The following is a 24699-nucleotide window of genomic DNA, read 5'->3' as shown; positions in this document are numbered from 1 at the left end:
TGTTAGCTCCGTTCTTGGCCAGTTGATCGGTTGTCTCATTCCCTTTAATCCTGACCCGGCACCCATTGCAGCCGAACTTTGTTGTGCCGAGCCAGTAGTTCTAGGGCTTTTCCGCATTCCCGGACTAGGAAAGAAGTAATTCTGAAGGAAACAAGGGCCTTCAGTGTAGCCTGGCTGTCCGAAAAGATGCAAATCTCTCTGTTTCTAGGATCCATCCGCAGGTTTTCCTCAGCACATATTTTAATCGCAAAAACCTCGGCCTGGAAGACTGTGCCGTATCTCTAAGAGATCTCTCAATGAGTACCTCGGGTTTGACCCCTACACTCCAGCCCCAGTCCCACAGGCCATCTTGGAATCATCGTTAAACCAAATGTCTTCCTTCCGGCTCTGTTCCGTCACTTTCCACTCAGTCCTTGATCTGAGGAACACCTGAAACGGAGCCTGAAGCTGAATATAGGACTTTTTAGTCTTAAATAATTAAGCGGAACTACTACTTTAATCAATTTTTTAGTTTCTTTTACATTTTTTTTTTATTTTAAATAAAATGATTACAATGATTTCGGTTTACAATTACAATAATAGGTTTTTGGGAATTTTGTGAAGAATAGAAAATTTGTTGGTTGTTCAGGCTTGTTCAACTGGGTTCAGGCAGTGGGTTGATTATTTCAATCAGGTCTTGAACCCTCCTATGCAGGCCTCGCCGATTTTGTATGCCCTCCCTATATTTCGAATGAATCTTCAAATAAAGCTTTTCAATTTCAAGAAATAAGGCAAGCGTTAAACAGAGCTAAGAATGGTAAAGCTCCAGAATACGACCATATTCCATATGAATTCTTTAAAAATTGCCCGTTTTTTTTTTTTATGGAAAAACTTTTGCACTACTTTAATTTGATTTACAGTAGTTCCAATATCCCATACAGCTTCTCAAAATCAATAATTTTCCCGCTGTTTAAGAAAGGGAAAACCAATACTGTAAGTAACTAGTACTTCCTTTTAAGAGGAGTAAGAAAAATTAAACAGCGATTACAGTACTTCTCACTGAGACGGCAAAGAGAAATTAAACTTCAAATACATACGATTGCAGTACATAACTTTAGCAGCTGTAAGAGTGGAATGGCCCTTTAATGTCACGCAGTAAAGCTCGAAACACTTCTTCCTGCCAAATTTGATCGATATCGGGCGAAAGTTATTGATAATAGTTTAAGAAGGGACTTACTTAAGATGGGCAAAGTACGAGTACCTTCCCTTTCTAATGTTGTAGACATCTAGATCTACAAAATCTAAATGAATGAAAAAATGAATGACAATTCATTCATGTAAATCGGTTCACGCGTCAATAATTTGAACGATTGCAGTACTTTGAAGATTGCACCTTAGTAGGTGTAAGAGCAGGATGGCACTTTAATGTCATGTAGAGAAGCTCAAACCACTTCTTCCTGCCAAACTTTATCAAAATCGGGCTAAAATTTACAGAGTTATTAGTATTAATAGTTTTAGGTAGGACCTTACTTACGTGGAACAAACGTCTCTCTTAAACAGTGTACAGTTCGAGACCCGCAACAGCCATATGTAGATAAAATTTCAAATTAAATGACATCATTCATGAAAAACAGTTCACACGTCGATAAATTGAAAAACTGCAATACTTCCTTTTAGTATGTGTAAGAAGAGCAGGATGGCGCTTTAACGTTACGTAGGGAAGCCTTTTATCGTGCCAAAATTCATCAAAATCGGCTAAGTTTTGCAGAGTTATTAGTTGAATAATAGTTTTAGAGGGAGGCTTACATAAATGGAGCTAACTTCTCTTCCATATAATGTACAGCATCGAAACCCTGAAAAGACACATCTACATGAAATTCTGAATCGAATGACACCTAATTCATGAAAGTCGGTTCACGCGTTTAGGCGCAACATTGTTTACAAAAAAGGTAGCAACAAGAACAATTTTTGAAAATGCTGTTTTTACCCCTTTTTGGTATCATTTTTCTCAAAACTAATTAATCTACAAGTTTTTTTTTTAATGATTTAAGGCGCGTCGATGTCTGAAGTTATTGGCGCCCTGAGCTTTTTTCAGTACACTGCTGGCCTCCGGACAGTGTTCTTTCGTTACAGACAACACTGTCCATCACCGGACCGTCAGCTGTAAAAAGCTCTTAGAAAGAGAAAATCTAAGGGCCAGCATCTGGGTTCGAACCCTGGATCTCCGCGTAGGAATCTAATACGCTAACCGCATAGCAAATCCGTTCCTTAAATCTACGTTATTGCAAAAAAAAAATTGTGCTCTGAATTTTAAAGAAAATTTGGGAATTTCAACTTTTATAGGCAAAGAAGAAAAAAAATGTCAAAGTGGGGTGTTTTTGAACGTTACGCTTTTTCGTGTAGTTTTTGACTACCTACTCTTATACAACTGTCCTCCCGGACAGTTTTAATTTGTAGGAATCAAATTTCTGACTAAAACTTCAAATATAAAGAAAATCTGTCTACCTGAAGAGCGACTTTACTGATTTTTTTTGTCGATTTTCTCGAAAAATGGCCGCAAAATTTGTTTCTGTAATGTTCGAGTATACATTAAGTAAACGAAAGCTTGTCATTTTTTTTGTTTTTCAATATTTAACTGGACAAAATGATGTTTTAGAAACTGCGTAAACTTCGACGTCCCTAGAACGTTGATACTAGACATGCTGACATCCAGTTTTTATATTGTTCTCACAGGATACGAACAGCCGTGGGAGAACACCAAATACCACTACCCGGACAACTTGGCTACACCTTTGAAGATCCTTATAGAAGCCAGCGATGGTGCGTCAGATTATGGTAATAAATTTGGAGAACCAATTATCGCTGGATTCACCCGAGCGACTGGCTTGGAAGCGAGTGGCGAGAGAGTGGAGTGGATCAAGCCGATTATGTTCACGGGTGGAGTGGGCACGATGGACCATCGACATACAGAGAAAGTGCGTCCGGCTAGAGGTAAGATTAAGATTAAGATTAAGGTAGTAGATGGGACGGGACCTATGCCCCAAGGCACCGCAGCCACAGAAGACTTATTGTGCCAGTCCCTTCTTAGTTCTAGTAGGCGAACCCTCCCCTCCTAAAGAGGTCAAGGACTTTCCCTACTAGTTCTTTTTGCGCTACTATCTCCTTCGGCCTCAACGTTCCGAAGGTTTCATAGCGCAAACGTTCGATTGCAACGCAATCGAACAACAGGTGAGAGGCCGTTTCCTCCTCTTCCTGACATAATCTGCACAACGGCTCCGAGCTGATAAGCCCCACCTTGCGCAGATGCTTCTTGAACCTACCGTGCCCCGTGAATAGGCCTGTAATCAGAGTAATCTGATTTCTGCCCAAACACAGGGTCTCTTTGGATCTTTGCTTACACAGCCAAGGCATAATAGTCTTGCTGTGTTTAACCCCAGGACACATCACCCAGTTCTTTTCGTGCTCCCTCCAGATCCAATCTCTGAGAGCCGCGCGAACCGAACCCCTGGTGATCCCCAGGACAGGCTCTGGACCGATGAAAGGAGTGTTAGCCCCATTCCTGGCCAGATAATCAGCTTTTTCATTCCCTTCAATACCCACATGACCCGGCACCCATTCCAACCGAACTTTGTTGTGCCGCGCCAGTAGTTCTAGGGCCTTCCTGCATTCCCAGACCAGGGAAGAGGTGATTCTGAAGGATACGAGAGCCTTCAGTGCAGCCTGGCTGTCCGAAAAGATGCGAATCTCCCTATTTCTAGGTTCCATCCGCAGGTTTTCCTCAGCGCATATTTTAATAGCAAAAACCAAATGGGACCCAGTCCCACAGTCCATCTTGGAACCATCGGTAAACCAAATGCCTCCCTTCCGGTACTGATCCGTCCAGTTTACCCTCCATTCAGTCCTCGGTTTAGTACACACCTGAAAAGGAGTCTCGAAACTGTATTTAGGACAGATACTGTCCCCTGCCATGTCAATAACCGGCCCAGGGTCGACCTTATCTGAAATAATCATATGGCCAATGCAGGAACTTATACGCCTCCATTGCCCATTGCTCGCCATTCTGTACGCACTGGCCCTTGCCTCCGCCTGAATAACATATTGAAGCGGAGCCAACCCCAGAAGTACCTCCAGCGCCGCAGTAGGGGTGCTACTAAAGGCCCCCGTGATTATCAGACAGGCCAGTCTCTGCACCCTTGCTAGAGCCTTAATTGCCGTCTGTTGTTCAGTCTTCCTCCACCACACCACTGAACCGTAGGTGATGATAGGTATGACTGTACGTGTGTAGAGCCAGTGGGTCATCTTTGGGCTAAGACCCCATGTCTTCCCACAGGTTCTAGTTATTCCACAAAGGGCCTGTTTAGCCCTTAATGTAACTCTCTCTATCTGCGCCTTCCAAGTGAGTCTGGTATCCAGGACAATGCCCAAATACTTGACCTCACCCGACACATCCAGAGTTTTACCAAAAAATCGAAGGTTTTTGTAGCTCTCCTTGTCCCTTCTCCTTGTAAAGGGAACCAGAGTAGTTTTAGAAGGGTTCACTGAAAGCTCTACCCTTCTACACCAATTTTCTATAACCTTGAGAGCTTCCTGCATGAGTTCAGCCACGATTGTCTCATGTCTACCCCTGACCACTACAGAAATATCATCTGCATAGCCAAGGACCGAGAACCCACGAAGGTCTAGCACCTCAAGTAACTCATCTACGACCATACACCAAAGGAGCGGGGATAGAACCCCCCTCCTGAGGGCACTCCCTAACTGTCGTCAACTCCAGCGATTCCCCAAAAAGGGTCGCTGTAATTCTCCTTGACGATAGCATGTTACATATCCATCTTGAAACAGTGGACTCTACGCCATTTCTATCCATCGCCAAGGCAATTGAACTGTAGGTAGTGTTGCTGAAGGCTGAAGACACGCCCACAGCTGTCTCCTTGCAAAATACCGAAGCCTCCAACTCCTTACCCAGGCAATGGAGGGCTGTCTCGCAAGATTTGCCTGTTTGGTAGGCATGCTGATTGGCATGCAGAGGCCGTTGCTTTAAAGCCACCTCCTTAATATACATGTCAATCAGTTTTTCTAGCACCTTCAACATGAACCGGCTAGAGGTAACTCTTCCAATTCGTGGCTAACCTGATGAGCAGGTTAACAAATCTTAGATGGGCTGCCCAATGGCCCTGACCATTTAAGCATTCAATAATTCAATTTTAAAGCATTCAATTCCATGTAGCCAAAAGATTATTTTACACTCGATTTTTTCTTTTTTTGTCAATAGGGATGAAAATCATAAAAATTGGAGGTCCAGTCTACCGAATAGGAGTTGGAGGAGGTTCTGCAAGTTCTATCGAGGTAAACATAAGATCACAGTAACAGTGATAATAAATTGAACTTGATTACTCTTGAGGGTGGAATGTTTCTGCTTTAAAGCATATTAAGACGATTTTTTGATGACTTCATTAAGGTGATTTCTAAACTGTGGGGCGCGCCTAAGCAATCGCAAGGGTGGCGAAATAACATTATCAGAAATGACATTTTCTAATCAAACAAACCACAAAGTTATAAATATTAGGTATGAGCCTCATTGGACCATAAAATAAGCAAGGAATGAAAAATGCAGAAATTCGCATGACTGAATTAACTAGTACATTACAATTAATAAAGGATAAATTTTCACTTTTTTTCACTAGGTAAGAAAATTATTACGGCCCTACCAACTGTTTAAAATACCTAGAAACATCCATTTTAAGGTTACCAGTGTCCAAAAAAGTGTGGTTTTTAAAAATGTTATCTGTGTAACATAAACAAAAATTTCTGCAAGTTGAAATTTTATAATTCAATTTGTCTTCCAGGAGACAAATTTCTTTCCAACCGGAAATACGTTTTTATTTTAAGTTTTTTGAGATATGCGCAATTTTATTTTAACTATGTGTGTTTACATTTGGAGTTGTATAACTTCTAATGACACATTTTCTCTGGAAAATTTGATTAAGAGCAGACAGGAATGTACAGTCCTGAGAAGTATATCATTAAGTATTATTAAGGAGGATCAAACGAATGGCTAAAATTCCGAATTCTAAAAATTCGCTCAACTGATTGTCTTGACAATTTTTACTTTTTGAGATTTTTTCGAAATGACCAATGATTTCCTCGAAACTTCTTATTTACATTACATGCACGTTGATCTGTAACTTTTATTTAAATAATTTATCTAGGAGAATTAAATTTTAAGCATTGAAGGATAGGTTCTTCTTTGAAGTCCCTCCAAACTCACATCATTGTATGGTTTTTATAATCTAGAAAGAGTTAAATATTTATAAATTGAGTTTGAAGAAAATTTACAGGCCAAATGTTGACTATAGTAAGAGAATGTCTATGTAATTTTACACCTATTTTTGTACTTAAGAACTTAAAATGTAGAATATTGATCCATTGAATTATTGTCACAAAAAGATTAAGGATTAAAATAGCTGGGCGGGACCTGTGCCTTATGGCACTGCAGCCAAAAGTTGTGCCTTCCCCCTTTGGATCTAGTAGACGAAACCTCCCCTACTAAAGAGGTTGAGGACTTTCCGTACTAGTTCTTTCTGCGCTACTATCTTATTTGGTCTCAAAGATCCAAAGGTTTCATAGCGTAATCGCTCTATTGCGACGCCATCAAACAACAAGTAAGAAGCCATTTCCTTTTCTTCCTGACACAATCTGCACAACGGATCCGAGCTAATAAGCCTCACCATGAACAGATGCTTCCTTAACCTACTTGGCCCTGTGAATTGGCCTGTGATCAGAGTAATCTGATTTCTGCCCAAAGCACAGAATCACTTTGGCTCTTTGTTTACACAGACAAGGCATAATAGTCTTGCTGTGCTTGACCCCAGGACACTTCAACAAGTTCTTTTCATGGTTTCTCCAGATCCGGTCTCTGGGAGCCACACGAACTGCACCCTTGGTGATTCCCAGGCAATAGGGGCACTGCTAAAGACCCCTGTAATCAACAGACAGGCTAGTCCCTTCACCTTGGCAGAGCCTTGATGGCAGACTGTTGTTCAGTCTTCCTCCACCACACTACCTCACAGTAGGTGATAATAGGAATGGCTGTTTGTGTAAAGAGCTAATGGGTCATTTTGGAGCGCCACAGGTTCTAGTAGTACTACACAGAGCCTGTTTTGCCTTCAGTGTAACTTTACCTAATTATGCTTTCTAAGTGAGTCTGGAGTCACGGATAACGCCCTGATACTTAACCTCAGCCAACACATCCAGAGTTTTGTCAAAAAGTCTAGGATTTTTGTAGCTCTCTACGCTCCTTCTCATAGTAAAGGGACCAGAATAGTCTTAGGAGGGTTCTGAGTAATATCTACCCTTCTAACCTAATTTTCTATTATCATGAGTGCTTGCTGCTTGAGGTCAACAACGATTATCTCGTGCCTGCTCCTGATCACCACAGAAATATCAGGAGCGGAGATAGGACCCCCCTGAGCATCCGCTAGCAGTCGTTATCTCCATCGTGAGGTGGGAAGATCAATGATCCCTGTGGCAGACCCCCACTATCACAGGAAGGCTATATTACAATGGGGTTTCGCCTGGTGCCCCAAGGTGATCGTTACCGCGCATACAGGGTGATTCACTTAAAACGCACCAATCGGTAATAACTTTTTAGGAAAGCGGAAAAACGGAAAACCCATTAAATAAACTGTTTGTTTTGGTCTAGTTTTCAAATTTTCCACCCCCAATGTATCTTCATTTTTGGCGAAGTTACGGCCAAAAAACTGATCGAGGTTTCATAAGGACCACTGGTTTTGACAATGATTATGAAAACTGCATAAAAATTGGTGAAAAATGACGTTGACACCGTTTCGATATCCCTAATATTTGTCTTGATATTTAAGATCAGAATTACAATTTTATCTTATTCGTGATCGGTTTTCAACATTAATTTTCCACCAGAAATACACGTTTTGGGAGGTCCTATGGCTGCAAAAAATGTTATTTGGGACGCAAAGAAAACTAATAATAATAATTGAAGATTTTAAAAAATGTAGTGTAATGTGGATACGGGGTACATTAACATGACGTGATGGTTGCTTTTATTTGATGATAAAACAAATTTATTCTGATTCTCCCACAATCATTACATTACACATTTTTTAAATCTTCAATGATTATTATTATTATTATTATTATTTTTCTTGTGTCACAAATAACATTTTTTTGCAGTCAGAGGACCTCCCAGTGGTCCTTTTAAAACCCCGATCAGTTTTTTGGTCGTAACTCCGCCAAAAATGAAGATACTGCATTGGAGGTGCAACTAGACAAAAAAAAACCATATAGTTTATTTAATGGATTTCTCTTTAAATGTAGTAAAAGCTACTCTTGTAACCAATTTTGTATATTGATTACAATAATATATATTGAATTATTTAATGGGTTTTTCCAGATTTCCGCTTTCCTAAAAAGTTATTACCGATTGGTGTGTTTTAAATGGATCACCCTGTATATTTTACTACCCTGTACGCACATAGCCTCGATACGAGTCCCCATCTCAGCTTGGGTAGGGGTCCGGGTAGCTATGCAGTTGCGTATTGCATTCCCACGCGGAAGTCCCGGGTTCGAATCCAGCTGCTAGCTCTTAAATTTTCTCTTCCTAGGAGCTTCTTACATCTCACTTTCCGGTGATGGACAGTGTTGTCTGTGCCGGAAGCCGGAAGTGCACTGAAAAAAGCTCTGGGCGCCAACAACCTCAGATGTTGACGCGCTTAACGCTTTCGCTCCCATTGGCTTGTTTTTGTCCCGCAAAGAATTTAAAAATTCTTGTGGAAATAATATGTCCCATTCTTATTTTTAAAATGTTTATTTCAGTAGTTTTTATCTTCGCTTCGTGTTAGAAGGTTATAACATTGAAAATAACCTGATTGTAATCTTAAAAATCTTGGTGATATTTAAAAAAAAAAACCCTACTGGGATATTAGTACCCCGTTAAAAAACCTTTTTGGGACATTAGTGCCCAACGTTTTCGACAGTATAATATTGTAAAGTTTTTGTCCTTTTACTAAAAACTTTAACTACAACTAGTGACTGCCACTAGTTAATTTAATGAAAGTGTGGGTACGATAAATAATAAAACTCGCTAAACTTATAAGTAGTAACCTTATTTATTAGCACATTAACATTACTAACACTAACATTAACATTTACTAGCAATTATCGCTATTCATTACATCTACCAATTACAACAGTCACAACAGTTTACTGTTACTTACTGACTACGTAAATACACCACAAAACTGTTCCACGACTGACTACTGGTCCGCACTGCACTGAATTGCACTAGTCTCAGCTGCACTAACAAAGCTCTACTCACTAACTGACTAACTCTGAAGCACTCCGCAACACTGACTCTCTCAAACTGTCACTAAATAACCGGCTAACAGCCCAACTGGCTAACTCCGACTCAACTCTGACTCTCTCCAACTGTCGCTCGCTGCAACTGTGTCTCCCTCACTCCAACTGCGACTGAGACACTCCAATTCCGACTGTCTCACTCCCACCTGCCACTCACTGACTGGGAAAACACATACTGCCCCCACCCCAACTGGGGCCGCTCCCTTAGCTTGCTTTTACACAGTGGTGGACCGTTATAGGCTTCGGTCACTAAACTCCCTGAACTATCTAGCCCTTTCTTCTCCGGCTCAGGTAAGTCTGGCCTTTTGTTTACACAGTGGTGGACCGTTATAGACTTCGTTCACTCAACTCCCAGAACAATCTAGGCCTTTCTTCTCTCCTCAGGTCAACTTTGTTACAATATGTTTCCAAAAGTATCACATTTTTTCGTGATTTTTTCCCTAATCCTCTCTCAATGAACTTAAAATGCATGAGAATAATTGCATTTTTTTAGATTTTTAAATGCCGTGGGGAAAGGGTTAAATCATAAAAAATAATAATCATCATCTTCATAGTGGTAATGATAGTTGGACAATTGGATTGGTTCCACAATGCTGGGTAAAACCAGTGATTTCATCATTCATGCATGTTTTCCGTAGTTCTGTTAGGTTTCGGACTTTCATCCATTTTCAGAGATTTGAAATTTCAGTTATAAAACTTCTGTCTGTGTCGCTGTACTATCTTATCTGAGTCTGATAGAATTGTAAAAAACGAAGTTTTCAAAATAAACGTAGAGATCAAATTTCTCTACAGAATAAAAATTTCAGAGATGATTTAATAAGATGAACTCTGAAGATGGATGAAAGTTCGGTACCCACCGGAATAACGAATAAAATGAAATCATTGACAAAATATTAATACTTCTTAATGTCAAGACCTGGATTCTTCATACTAACGTCACCTAAATTATTTCAAGCGAAAATGCTTTACTGGATTATAGAGAAGTACTATAAACTGAGGCAAATAAATTTTGTGAATTTTAGGTGCAAGGAGATAACGAGAGTGATCTTGACTTTAATGCCGTACAGAGAGGAGATGCAGAAATGGAGAACAAGCTAAACCGAGTGATTAGAAGCTGCATTGAGGACTCGCAGAGCAACCCTATCTTGAGTATCCATGACCAAGGAGCCGGTGGCAATGGTATTAGTATTAGTTTTTATTCTCTCTCTTACTACTTGTAGCAGGATGTGTTGTGGTAATGCCAAATTTTTGGTTTTGGGTTTCCGCTGAAAATAGATCCCCTGAGTCTAGAAAAAATGAAGTATAAAATTAGATCTTGCATTCATGCAACGTATTTAAAACATTATTCCAGGAAACTTCAATTTAGGTTACTACTGTAAGAGGGGTGGTTTGCTTTCCTCTTAAGTACTATTACTGTTAATTATACTGTCTAGTCACATGTCAAGTACCAGTAAGAATCAAAAGAGGGAATGAATTTCTAAATTTGAAGAATAATCGGATGACCCAAATTGACACTCACACTCACTTTACTTAATAGATTTTTCCGTTTTTTGAAATTTTTTCGACTCTTACGTTTTCATCTAAACTTTATTTAGTGATTGCAAACACATAAATCTAAAACTTTTACTAGAATTCACCCCCCCCCCCCCCACCGACTAAGGGTACTTCTGAGAGAAAGGGCGGATAGACTCCTTCAAAAGGGATGTGAAATAAACATGCAGAATTTTGCGAAAGTTTGTGAGTTAGAACTTTCAGATTTCTAAAGAAAACTCGGGTGAGTGTTCACACCTGATTGTATACAGGGTTATCCATTTAAAACGCACCAATCGCTAATAACTTTTTAGGAAAGCGGAATTCCAAAAAAACCCACGAAGTAAGTTTTTTTGGTCTAGTTTTCAAATTTCCCTTCCCCGATGCTGTATCTTGATTTTTTGCGGAGTTACGGCCAAAAACCCGATTGGGGTTTCATAAGGATCACTGGTTTCGACAATGATTATGAAAACTACATAAAAAACTATGAAAAATGACGTTAACCCTGTTTCGATATCCCTAATATTTGTCGAGATATATAATAATAATAAAGCCTTTATTTATACAAAGGATATACAAAAAAAGATATAATATATAATATGTACAATTTTAAATTAAAATAAATAATTATCCTACATTTCAGTATTATATGTATAAGAAAAATTAAACTTAAAACAATTTACTTTTCACTTAATTTTTTTATTTAATTATTTACAATAATAATTAGTCCCTTCCTGAGATCTGGTGGCCGCTACCTTCCTCAGAGTGGCTCTTTTATCACATTCGCGCGCATAGTGACCGATTTGCCCACACGCATAGCAGGTAACTGAACGAGCAGTACCACCTTTCCGCGGGGTGCGGACGTTAGGGGCTACTCTTCCCTGGGAGACCTTTGGTCTTCGCTTACAATCCCTGGCGAAATGGCCCTCTAGGCCGCACTCGTAGCACACGCCCTTTTGCTCTTGGTACGTCTGACCCGGAGACTCCTTTCGTATAGCCCACACCTCTCTGGGGTTGCCTACTTTCACCTTGACTTGCTCGATCCGGGCAGCTTTAGTCACAGCCTCCTGGAACGTGCCAGGAGGTGTGTACTGCAATTGCCGACCCGCTTCTCCTCTAAGGCCTTTAATATAAACAGCTATTAGAAATTTTTCTAAATTCGCTCTCGCCCAGGCTGCCTCTTGAGCAGAAACCCCTTGTTTGAGTGTCTTTTCGCCCAGCCTCTGACAACGGTCCGCAAATTGTAACGCATCTTCCCCCGGGAGCTGTTCTACTGCGTTTAACGCTATCAGATGTTCCTCTGGCGTGGCAGTTCCTGCGAATCGGCGCAACAACACCCCCTCGAAATCTTTGAAGGTGGACGTAGGTTCTAATAACTCAGGGTGTCCGGCTATACAGCTGGCTGCTGCACCCGTCAGTTTCAGCCTACAAACCATCAGCTGCTCTGCATCCGACCAACCACCATTTCTCGCCACTATGTTGAAGTTAGTGAGGAACTGCTCCACTGGTTCCTCTAATTCACCTCCTCCCCAGGTCCTAATAAGACTCTGAAGAGTTAAGTCCTTTTGTTCACGTTTTTTTGGACTAGAGGATCGTTGAGAGATAGACTGTCTCACACTATGAAGCTCCGCCCTCAATTCCTTAAGTTCGGCTTGCATGGCTTCCATGATTACTTCAGTCAAGGTTATTCCCAGTTAATAGAGCTCGAAGAGCTGGTTCGAAAGATACCCAACACTTAGATGTCGTAACAACGACTATACCACAATTTACAGAAACGATATTTTCCGAGGGAAATTTATATGTAGGAAAATGAACTAAAATTTAAGACGTTCCAAATTGTATATATAGGGATCGCTAAAACCAAAATTTTAGTCAAAATCGATGAGCAACGTTGCGTTTCCCAGATACAGGCCGAGCGCTGTTCCTGTGGGAGCGTTGCTACTAGCTCTGACCGCTACTACCTGTCACCAGTTGTAAACCTCTCTGAGTGCCAACCTACGGCACAGCGCGCGGTCCTTCAGACGCGCGCGCTCTTCTTCAGCTTCTGCACACACTCACACGGCCATTCACACAGGTAGGGGGGAGGAATAAGTTACAGTTAATTTGTTAGCTCTTTATTACCTAATGACTTATTCTACATACACTCAATATTTACAAATTCTCTTACTATAACTGAATGTCCACAACATAAAAAAACCCTGAAATAACTTGAAATAATAACCAACAACTATAACGCAAAATAACTAAAAGCCAAATAAACTTAATTTCTTCTAACTAAAAAAAATAGATACGTTAATTATTAATTGATAAGAGTTAATGCCCGAACCCTGGTGAGTGGTTAAGGGTACACAGAGGGCTTATTCTGGAGTCAGGCTCACCTCACGCCAATCGGGTAGAGATATAATTCTCAGCAACTTGTGGACTTAACTCGGCACTGGCTTCGCACCTCCTGCCTCTGTCACTCCTCCCCACCACTCACCAGGGTTCTTACCTTACTGCACTTTGTACTCTACCTACTCTACATATTTATTATTTACGATTATTATTATTATTATTATTGCGCACAACTAACACTTTACATTATTATTTTTTTTTTTCTTATAATTTTTTATTTTTTTACCTTTGTCGAGATATTTAAGATCAAAGTTACAATTTTATCTATTCGTGAACGGTTTTCAATATTAATTTTCCTCCAGAAATACACGTTTTGGGTGGTCCTCTGACTGCAAAAAATGTTATTTGTGACGCAAAGAACGAAAATAATAATAATTTATGATTTAAAAAAATGTAGTGTAATGTAATGGCGATGGGTGAGTCAGAATAAATTTGTTTTATCATCAAATAAAAGCAACCATCACATCATTTTAACGCACGCCTTATGCAAGACTTCTTGACCTAACACGGTAAGAATATCTTGCCATGGATGGGCGGGTGTTGGTCTAGTGGTCAAGAGCGAGGCTTTGTAAGTGGGAGATCTCCAGTTCGAATCCCGCGTATGCAGTCATTCTTATTATTTAAAAAATAATAATACTTTTTAAAATAAAATGTAGTCATAGGCAGGATTCGAATTGAGGATTTCCCACTTACAAAGCCACGCTCTTGACCACCAAACCAACACCCTGGCAAAAGATTCTTACCGTAATGTTAGGTCAAGAAGTCTTGCATACTGGGTGCATTAAAATGATGTGATGATTGCTTTTATTTGATGATAAAACAAATTTATTCTGACTCACCCAACACCATTACATTACACTACATTTTTTTAAATCTTCAATTATTATTATTTTTGTAATTTGCGTCGCAAATAACATTTTTTGCAGTCAGAGGACCCCTCCAAAACATGTATTTCTGGAGGAAAATTAATATTGAAAACCGTTCACGAATAGATAAAATTGTAACTTTGATCTTACATAACTCGACAAATATTAGGGATATCGAAACGCGGTTAACGTCATTTTTCATAGTTTATTATGTAGTTTTCATAATCATTGTCGAAACCAGTGATCCTTATGAAACCCCAATCGGGTTTTTGGCCGTAACTCCGTGAAAAATGAAGACACAGTATCGGGAGAAAAAAAATTTGAAAACTAGACCAAAATAAACATATAGTTTACTTCGTGGGTTATTTTGAAATTCCGCTTTCCTAAAAAGTTATTAGCGATTGGTGCGTTTTAAATGAATCACCCTTTAATATGTATATAATTTTCTTTTTTTTTTTGACAGGCAACGTGCTGAAGGAGTTAGTGGAACCAGAAGGCGCTGTCATTTTCACAAGGCTCTTCTCTCTGGGCGATGAGACAGTCAGTACCTTGGAGCTGTGGGGCGCGGAATACCAGGAGTCTAACGCTGTCCTGGTCAGCCAGGAGTCACTCGACAGGATCAGGGCGATGGCCCTGAGGGAACGATGTCCCATTGATATCGTTGGCACAGTCACAGGACAAAAGAATGTAAGTTCCAATTGTAGTCACATAAACAAAATTTGTGCCATTCCCAAAAAAAATCTGCAGACGAGCCTCGTAAGCTACATTAATGATGAGGAAGAGAAATATTTAAATATTCCACTCATGTTCGATTCAATCTAATAAATTTAGTTAAATGAGGGAACTTTGAACTTGGGACTCCCATTTGCAAGTCCACGCTCATGAGCTATTTTCACTGATTCCACCATAGTAGCCCCTCTGAGCCGCTGCCGCTCTCCTACTGATTTAGATTATAATTTTGAAAGCTGTGATTGCCACCAAAATACTTATCTTGGAAGGAAAATCTGAAGAGAGAGCATGATTTGCTCGGATAGTCGAGCTGATCGCACTATATTAACGTTTTTTTAGGTGGTGCTCTCTGAGGATGCCCCAAATGAAAACATCTACTTGGATGGAAGTTACAAAAACGCCGGTAAAATTCATCCATTCGACCTAGATCTGGATCTAGTGCTTGGAAAGATGCCAAGAAAGGTATGTATTGACCAATCTATTATATAAAGGCAGTTGTAATTTTCTCTTAAACTTTGGTTGCTTGTGTTAGCAATGGTGTTTGCCTTGTATATCGTGACCAGTTAAAAATAAGAGACGAAAGCTTCTAGGGCTGAAATATAACAACTTTTATTTGGCAAATAACAATTACATCTTCACAATTACAAACAAAATGTAGTGTCAACTCTTACACTGTGTTTACATTTCCCGACTAACATAATCACATATACTGTATTGTTACTTTTTTTTCATATATTGCTACTTAAAATGTTTACTTTTTATTTATTTGTTTTCAATGTTTTGACATTCAAGCTCCCGCGGTCTCCTCATAAAATTATAGTTTCTTTGAAAAAATAGTTAATCAAAAGTGAACTTGGTTAGTGCACTAAGTTCATTAAGAAGACCCATTGGTGTCTTTACCGAAAAAATCAGGAAACTGAAAAATAGATTATGCTAATTTGCATATACGGTGAACTGATTTTCTTGAAGCTCGGGATTTGGGTAATTCAATGCTAAGTAACATTAAAATCATCTTTTCAAAGATCGTAGCACCTCTCTCTTTCAGAATCCGTATCAAATGAATTTTACTGGAAGAAATTCTATATAGTAAAGTTGGCACTTCCGGTTGGTCGAAAATAGAGCAAACTGTTGTTAGAGCTACCTAGTTGACACCATTATCTAATTTGAGCTTTCCATGATTTTCCGTATTAAGGTTTATGGCAGTCCACATACAGATAGTCGCGTACTAATTTGTAAAATTCATTTTTTCGTACTTAGAGAACTTCACCATTTGTATTACCGTATAAATAAAAAATATAAAATCTTCATGATTGCAATACATTCTCCAATATGCCATGGTTGCCGAGAGGTTAGAGGCGAGGCCCGCAAAGTTATGATGATCGATTTCCGGACTAGGCCTTGAATTTTATCTAATGGTTAAAGTAGGAATTTAATAGTAAAGTATATTTGTTAAACGTCTCCGTCTACACCTTATTTGTTTGTGTGTAAAGCCCGACTGAAAAAAATAGACATTACTTAACTTTTTTTTAACGCTCTCCAACATTAGAAAAAAGGAGAAAAATTGATAAAATGTGATGGCTTTGGGACAGTATGCTGTGAATTCAGTAACATTCAGTCGTAACCCATTTTGGGTTCATCTATCCTATCCTGCCAGCATTTATTGTTTAAAAAAATTGATTTAGAGGTCAGCAGCGAGTCGAAAAATTTCTTTAACGTACAAATTAAAAAAAAAAAAAGATTAGTGTAGCTGACTCACTTCCAAACCCTAACTAAACTCAGCTGCAGTGATTTTGCTACTTTACCAATCATTTTTGTGCTTTTTTAGAACTTTATCCACATACCATACTATTTTGTTAGGTTTGCCCTGATTTATTAAACTTTTGTCCCAGTTAATGAAAATTCTGTGAAAATGTAAAAGTTGGAACAGAACTTTAGACACACCTGTTTTTAATTTGCTATCTTTTATAAGCATAGTCGACGGCGAAATATTTTGTAACTCTAAGAATGGAAAGCTGGATGATTAACTAATTTATCAACAGATATTAGAAGTAATACACGTGCCTTGGTTAAGTCTACCATGCACTTAGTTCAGGCCGACTGAATTTAAAGTTTCATTAATCTGGCTGATTTTTTTCAATTTGTTTTTTCGGAGCTTTGTCACAAGTAAACCAGATGTAGTAGGCACAAGAATTGTCTGGGCTTTATATTTATTTGTTTTAGTATACTATTTGTAATGTTTTATAGGTCTCCCGGTGGCTACCAATTGTCTAATTTAATAAACAAGTGGAACTTATAATTTAAAATTTTTAGACAAAAAAGAAAACATTAAATAAATTGAAATTGCAAATGCGAGGTGTGTTCAAAAAGTAACGGGAATTTTTAAATTTCGCGGGTTTGGAGAGTCTGATTGTAAATTTTTTTTTTATTATGTTGGTATACATGCCCCTGAAGTACGATAAAATTTTCAGTAATATTCATTGTTTACTTCTTAAGTGGCAGCCGTTAAGGTTAGACGTGTTTTTCGAGCTTGGCGATTTTTGTTTGTTAAAAAAAATGGATCAAAGAATTTGTATTAAATTTTGCGTAAAAAATGAAATAAAGTGTAATAAAGTGTGTGAAATGTTAATAAAGGCATATGGTGAGTCTGCTATGAGTAAAACAAGGATTTACGAGTGGTATAAGCGTTTCCAAGATGGCCGCGAAAACGTTGAAGATGACGAACGACCTGGACGTCCAAGCACATCAACAACCGATGAAAACGTGAAAAAAGTGAAAGAAATGGTTATGAACGATCGCCGAATCACAATCAGAGAAGTCGCTGATGATGTTGCCATATCAATTGGCTCATGCCATGAAATTTTTTCGGATGTTTTGGGTATGAAACGTGTGGCAGCAAAATTTGTTCCAAAATTGTTGAATTTCGAACAAAAACAGCGGAGAATGGAAGTTGCTCAAGAGTCACTCAATGAAGTCGACAACGATGTGGATCTACTGAAACGTGTTATAACAGGTGACGAAACATGGGTTTACGGATATGATGTCGAAACTAAGGCTCAATCGTCCCAGTGGAGGCATTCTGGATCGCCAAGACCGAAAAAGGCTCGACAAGTGCGGTCGAATGTGAAGGTTATGCTCACTGTGTTCTTCGATTTTAATGGCATAGTGCATCATGAATTCTTGCCACAACGTCAAACAATCAATAAGGAGTACTACCTACAAGTTCAACGCCGTTTGCGTGAAGCAATCCGAAAAAAACGCCCGGATTTGTGGCAAAACAATTCATGGATTTTGCACCACGATAATGCACCTGCTCACACTTCATTGCTTGTTCGTGAATTTTTGGCCAAAAACAAAACTTTAACGATGCCCCAGCCTCCATATTCGCCAGACATGGCACCATGTGACTTTTTTCTATTTCCAAACATAAAGAGAACATTAAAAGGCCGTCGTTTTACAAGCATAGATGACATTAAAAGCGAATCGCTGAAAGAGCTGAAAGCTATCACAAAGATCGAGTTTCAGAAGTGTTTCGAGGATTGGAAAAAGCGCTGGCACAAGTGTATTGTATGCGAAGGGGACTACTTTGAAGGCGACAATATTAATGTAGATGAATAAATAAATATTTTTTTCAAAAAACGAAAATTCCCGTTACTTTTTGAACACACCTCGTATATTGTATTTCGCAAACACTTCATAAACAAATGGTTAGTTTAGGAGAAATTTAGGAATAAAATCTTTACTTCCATTATTAGAAAATAATAATAATTATGCCTTAATAATGGAAAAATAACATAAAAATTACCGAAGAAAAATACGAAAAAAGTTTGGTGAGAAATTAACATCTCATTATTTATAAACAAAACTATTGTTCAGCATGGATAAATCAGCTTTGTGGTAAACCATTAATTTTTGTTAAGTTTTTAAAAAAGAACAATATAGAGGTAGAAAATAGGTAATACTAAATTATAATTAGATTGGAATGTGACCATTTTAAATGAGAATTGAAGTATTTTGAACATATCTGAAATTGTTTTGAATGTTTATAAAAACCCAGCGAAAAGAACGAGGAATAATCCGTCATAAAGGAAAAGGATCTTTACAAGTAGAATACTTTACAAGGTTATTCTACATAACGGAAATCATTCAGTCCTAAACAGGTTTATACATTTTTAAACACTGTCACCAGCTTGGGCTACACTGTCATGGATAAGATCTATGTTTATTGGAATTCTCTTACTTTTTACGTATTTATTTTTTCCTCCTAGGAATTTCATTTGAAGGAGAAGAAGATACAGTTGGAGAAGCTGCGGCTAAGCGCTGGGCTGACGGTGGAAGCCGCTCTGGAGCAAGTACTGCGCCATCCTTCAGTTTGCAGCAAGCGCTTTCTCACGAACAAGGTAGACCGCTGTGTGACAGGCCTGATCGCCCAGCAACAGTGTGTCGGTCCGCTGCACACCCCCATCGCAGACTATGCAATCACAGCGCTGTCTATGTACAACACGGTATCTGCTCTTTTTACTTGATTTTGTATATTATTTACTTAATTTAAGAGGATGAAAGACTGAACGGTTTTCACTTTACAATGTAAGAATGTGGGTACTGCTGATTTGTGCACCTTTTGGCGTTTAATCAACCCTTAACATTTTAAACTAAGTTTTTGTTAAGGAGTTAAAAACAGCACTAAAGTCTAGCTCCGTTATGAACAAATATGTGTCTATGATTTTTCCTAAACGGTACTGGCGAGGTCAAATATTACCTCTTTCAATTTTAGTACTGTCCCAATTAAATCATTAGTAGTTGAACTTTGTGATGAAAATTCTCCCGGCAAATATAGAGTTTGTCCATATACAGATTCTGCTACGCTAAAATCTGTATCTTTCCTAATTGTGGTACGCAAGCCCAGTAGCACGGTAGGCAGCTCTGTCCAATTGCTGAAATCTAAATGAGCCACTAGTGCAGACTTCATTGCTCGGTGCCACCTTTTTACACAACCGTTAGGTTGTGGATGGTAAGGCGTTGTTCTTAATTTTTAATTTTTTGAACTTAGAATGTTGAAACAATGCGCTCTCAAATTGTCTGACTTGGACGGTAGTCAATATTTTGGGTACACCAAATCTTCTATCCACCCTCGGTAAAATGCTAAAGCCACAACTTCTGCAGTTCTGTTTTCTACTAGTACTACTTCGGGCCAGCGGGTAAAATTTCTAGATCGATTATGTTTGCGTAATAAACTATACCGGTTGATGGCGGAAAGGGTCCAATAATGTCGATATAGATTTGCTCAAAACGCCCTGTTTGAACTAATTCTGCCAGTTTAGTACTGGCACGCGGTGTAACTTTAGATCTTTGACAAGCAAAGCAGCATCTGACCCATTTCAAAACATCTGCCTTTATGCTCGGACAAAAATATATTTTTCCGATTAATTTCCATGTAGCATGTTACCTATTTACAGGCCCCTGTCCGCGGCCAGCTACAGTGGAGACGGGGTGGATCAAAAATGAAATAAATAAATATAATAATATGAAATATGTTGAGCGCCACGCTGTTTATTTTGTTACCGTAGCAACAGCGAACCTACGGATAAAATAATAGACAAAAAAAAGGAAAAATTAAATAAACCAAAATATGTATATATTATACCAAAATACACTGCTCCACAAAAAAAGTGGCGCACTTTAAAAATGCGTTATTTTTTTTTCTCTGTAACTTTTTTATTCTACATTTTATTTTAGTTAGCAAATATAAGAAGTATAAAGTTACGGGAAGGCTAAAATAAATTAAAAAATGATCTAAAAGTAATGAAAACCTTTAATTTAACAAAAAAGTACTTCTCGGCAAAATATGAGTTTGAAAAAAAAATGTATTTCTTCCGATTAAAAAAGAGAAAAAGAATTTTAGTAACGTGTATTGCTCGCATTACTGCATCCAACCTCCTCGGCATACTCCTTATTAAATTTCTCACGAAATCTTGGGTTAATTCCTCCCATATCACCACCAGAGCACCTCGCAACTCTTCTAAGCTCCTGGGAGGATTATTTCTCCATCTTAATCGTCTACCCAGCTCATCCCAAAGATGTTCGATTGGATTTAAATCCGGGCTGCGTGCTGGCCATCTCAGAACACGAATGCCAGTATCGTGGAGATATTGAACAACACAGGCGGCAGTGTGTGGTCGGGCATTATCTTGCATAAAAATAAAATTCTCCCCAATAAATGGTGCATAGGGTATCACATATTGCTGCAAAATTTCCCTCACATACAAATCTGCATTCAAGATTGCCCTGTTGAACACGTGGAGCTCAGTCTTAGCCTCCATAGAAATCCCAGCCCACACCAGCACTGAACCACCTCAGAATGGTAGTCTACCAGAAATATTGCTCGGAGCGTAGCGCTTTCCAGGCCTTTGGTAAACCCGTCGCCTCCCATCAGGTGCATAGAGAGCAAAACGGGACTCGTCTGAAGAGAGAACGTTTCTCCAATCGTTTTCAGACCAGTTGCGGTGTTCTCTAGCGAACTCTAGACGGGCTCTCCGATGATCTACGGTGAGCAATGGTCCTGTGGCTTGCTTCCTAGAGCGTAAATTCATTTCAGCGAACCTTCTTCGTACGGTTTCGGCACTGACTAAAACTCCACGAACTGTAAGCAGTGTTTGAGCTGTTTCAGAAGCAGTTGATGTACGATTTCTTTGAGTGTGGATTCTAATAAATCGGTCATCAAGTGCTTCTGTGGCTCTTGATCGACCCGAACCTTGTCTGCGAGTGCAGAGGCCTGTCTCCCGGTAACGATGGATGGCTCTACGGTCGGTGGTCTCAGGCAATTCTAACGTTAGTGTTGCGTACCGCTGACTCCGTCCATCCTCAACTAATGCAATAATACGGGCCACTTGCTCTGCTGTAATTGAGAGTTTGCAATGCTTTCAGCTTGAAAAAAGTCGAAACGCAACTGTAGAGGTCAATAAATTTATTTACTGTTCACGTTGTTCTTTACACAAAAAGATCGAAGGGGATAAAACGAGGCATTGCTTCCCTATTTCCAAGAAACTTTGGACCTTGATTCGATTAATTGTTCCCTGACAGTTTATGAAAACAATTAAAACTAATAATCTTTCCCCAAAATGTGATAAAACAAAAAATAAACGCTTATTTCAAAGTGCGCCACTTTTTTTGTGGAGCAGTTTATATATGTTAATTAGAATAATGCAGGTATTAAATAGCAAATGTACTCTTCTCTATAACAATAAAAAGTAATTGAATAATAAAAAAAAATATATATAAATAGTCCAAACAGTATCTGGGTGAAATCACTCTCTCACCAAATAACCCTCTGCAAGAAAAAAACAGCACATACAAAAATAATAATAATGTTCGAAAAGTCTATGTCTAATAATGTTAATTCTAAAATATATATACACCAGATGTGAATGACTATACGTAAGGATGGCTTCTCTCTTCGGGCCCACTGCAGGAAGTGCCTTCCAGTTCTTCTACTTCTTCTTCGGAGACAATCCCTCACCGCTTGTCTAGGTAAAAGTCCAGAATTGCTTCCACGTGCCTCCTATTTCTTCACCTGAAGATTGAAACAGTATTTCCGGCAATGCGGATGTGCACTCGAAGCTCGCTTCAAAACTACTGCTCCTGGGTTGATCTTGGTCTCTCGTTGTTATTTCCAGATTTTCTATTGTTTGTTATAATTTCATATGGTCTATTGTTGAATTTTGGACAGTTGAAAAATACTGGTGCAACATGTGTTTTCTACTAACATCTTTTCGAATTTATGGGGAGTACATTTGCTAATTAAATATTTAATAAATTATTGTAGAATTTCCCTAAAAATCTAATGTATCCAATTTTTATCGGTAACAAGCACACACTCCAGGGTGACTACATCCGTGGAAAGCGCCGAAAATATCTTTCCGTAAACCTTCTAGATAGTAGATTTACCATTCGATGTTTCCCAAAGTATTGTTTTAGTGGAGGCTGGCAAGCTTAATCATTGCAAGCTAATCTGGAAGGTGTATTTCCTCTAACCACGATAAGGCGTCTGCTACTTGATTCGCTTCACCTGCCGCATGCTTTATATCAGTATTGAACTGACTTCTAAAGGTTAGCCATCTAATTCTTATTGGAGATGCCGAGCAGGATTTCTGATGCACGGCATAAATTAACGGTTTGTGATCAGTATAAATAATTAGTGGTGTTCCTACGATAACTGGCCGAAAGTGCCGTACTGCGGTGTATATGGCCAGCAGCTTCCTATAGTATGCTGAGCATTTCTGCTGCGCGACACTAAACATTTTAGGAAAAAATCTCAATGGAATTCAGCTCCCGGAATCTTTTTGTTGAAGCACAGCTGCCATACTGTGATTCGAAGCACCACAAGCCAATGAGAGTTCGGCTTCCGGTTTCTGATGTGCTAACATGTAGCGTCTTGTAGGCTAACTTTACTTTGTTTAAATGCAGCTGTGCCCTCTTTATTCCATGAGAGAGGTGACTTGTCATTTTTCTTACTCCCATGGAGATAAACGTTAAGAGGTTTTTAAATCGATGCAGCCTGAGGGATACATAGCCTATAAATAATTGTTGAATCCTTTTATGATCAGATTTGTTATAAATTCTAATTAATCGCGTCTTTAAATCTTCATATGGGGTATCACTTGGGTGTTTGACTATATCAGATACCTGTTGAAGCACATCAAATTCAAGTTGGGGAATAACTGTTCGAAATTTTGTCAAACTATTTCTTACCCCACAACGTGAGAACACTGCTTTTAACTGGCAAAACCAGAGTTTCGGATCGGGATCCAAAAAGGCGGAATATTATTATTAGAGGTTAAAGCTACGATCTCTTCTTTTGCTTCTTCCTTTCTACTCATGATTAAATGGAGCTAAGAAAAAAAAGAAACAAACAAACAAAAAGAAGCAATCCAAATATGAATAATAATAAATAGTTATTAAATCGAAGATAAATCGTAATTATGTCGGGTTCACCACTTATCATTATTATTATAGCTGCAATCAGAAAAAAAACAACCGCACAAAACAAAGAACACGAAAAAATAGATCTTGAAACACCTTGTAACCTTCCTCACATTATCGATAGCAGTTGTTATTACTTCATAGGAGGAATCCTCCCCGCTAAAAAGTCTTCGCAACTTTTGAGTATACATTTCTGAAACTAGACTATTATGTCCTAGGTGGGTACAGCCACCTCAATCGGTGAACAACCAATCAAAGGTCTGCTGTGTCCGCAAGCAGGAGCCAGAATGTCTGTGGCCGAGGCAGTCAGCAACCTGGTTTTTGCCAAAATATCAACAATTAAGGTAAATTGTAATTATTACAACAATGTCTGTGTCATCTAATGAACCTGTGTACTACAGAAACTAAATAACATCTATATAAAATTCTGTTAAAATTGCAGTAAGTGAAAGGTGAGGGTTCATACCAGATTTTTTATGACGTTTTCCAGGATGTTAAATGTTCAGGGAATTGGATGTGGGCAGCTAAACTGGATGGAGAAGGCGCCAAACTGTACAAGGCGTGTCAAGCGATGTGCGAACTCATGATCAAGCTGGGCATCGCCATAGACGGTGGTAAGGACTCCCTAAGCATGGCGGCCAGAGTCGGCCGACAAACTGTCAAGTCACCAGGTGTGTATCGAATAGTTTTGCTGTACTATACTTGAGCCGCAGTAGATCCATTGGGTCGCGGTGGCGTAGGCCTTTGGCCGCCCTAACTAAACTTGCACTTAAATCAGATGTAAAAAAAAAAAATGTCGGTAATTTAAGTCGGCATATGCTTTTTTTATTTG

At 38.9% G+C, this 24699-nt stretch overlaps 1 protein-coding gene across 1 annotated transcript in view; it reads left to right on the top strand.

The window, feature by feature from the left end:
* The window catches only part of Pfas (phosphoribosylformylglycinamidine synthase), a 59065-nt gene that overhangs the window by 12665 nt on the left and 21701 nt on the right, over positions 1-24699 (top strand). The window contains exons 9-16 of the mRNA XM_074139550.1: positions 2713-2970; positions 5252-5325; positions 10395-10551; positions 14626-14849; positions 15231-15353; positions 19157-19393; positions 24086-24211; positions 24358-24538. Of these exons, the coding sequence (XP_073995651.1) occupies positions 2713-2970; positions 5252-5325; positions 10395-10551; positions 14626-14849; positions 15231-15353; positions 19157-19393; positions 24086-24211; positions 24358-24538 (1380 nt within the window). The remainder of the gene's footprint in view (positions 1-2712; positions 2971-5251; positions 5326-10394; positions 10552-14625; positions 14850-15230; positions 15354-19156; positions 19394-24085; positions 24212-24357; positions 24539-24699) is intronic.

The sequence above is a fragment of the Rhodnius prolixus genome, unplaced genomic scaffold (assembly GCF_049639745.1).
Source record: "Rhodnius prolixus isolate KJV_2025 unplaced genomic scaffold, Rpr scaffold_35, whole genome shotgun sequence".
Classification (NCBI taxonomy): domain Eukaryota; kingdom Metazoa; phylum Arthropoda; class Insecta; order Hemiptera; family Reduviidae; genus Rhodnius; species Rhodnius prolixus.
The sequence above is the reverse complement of the archived record's forward strand: the minus strand, read 5'-3'. Positions and strand labels throughout refer to the sequence as shown.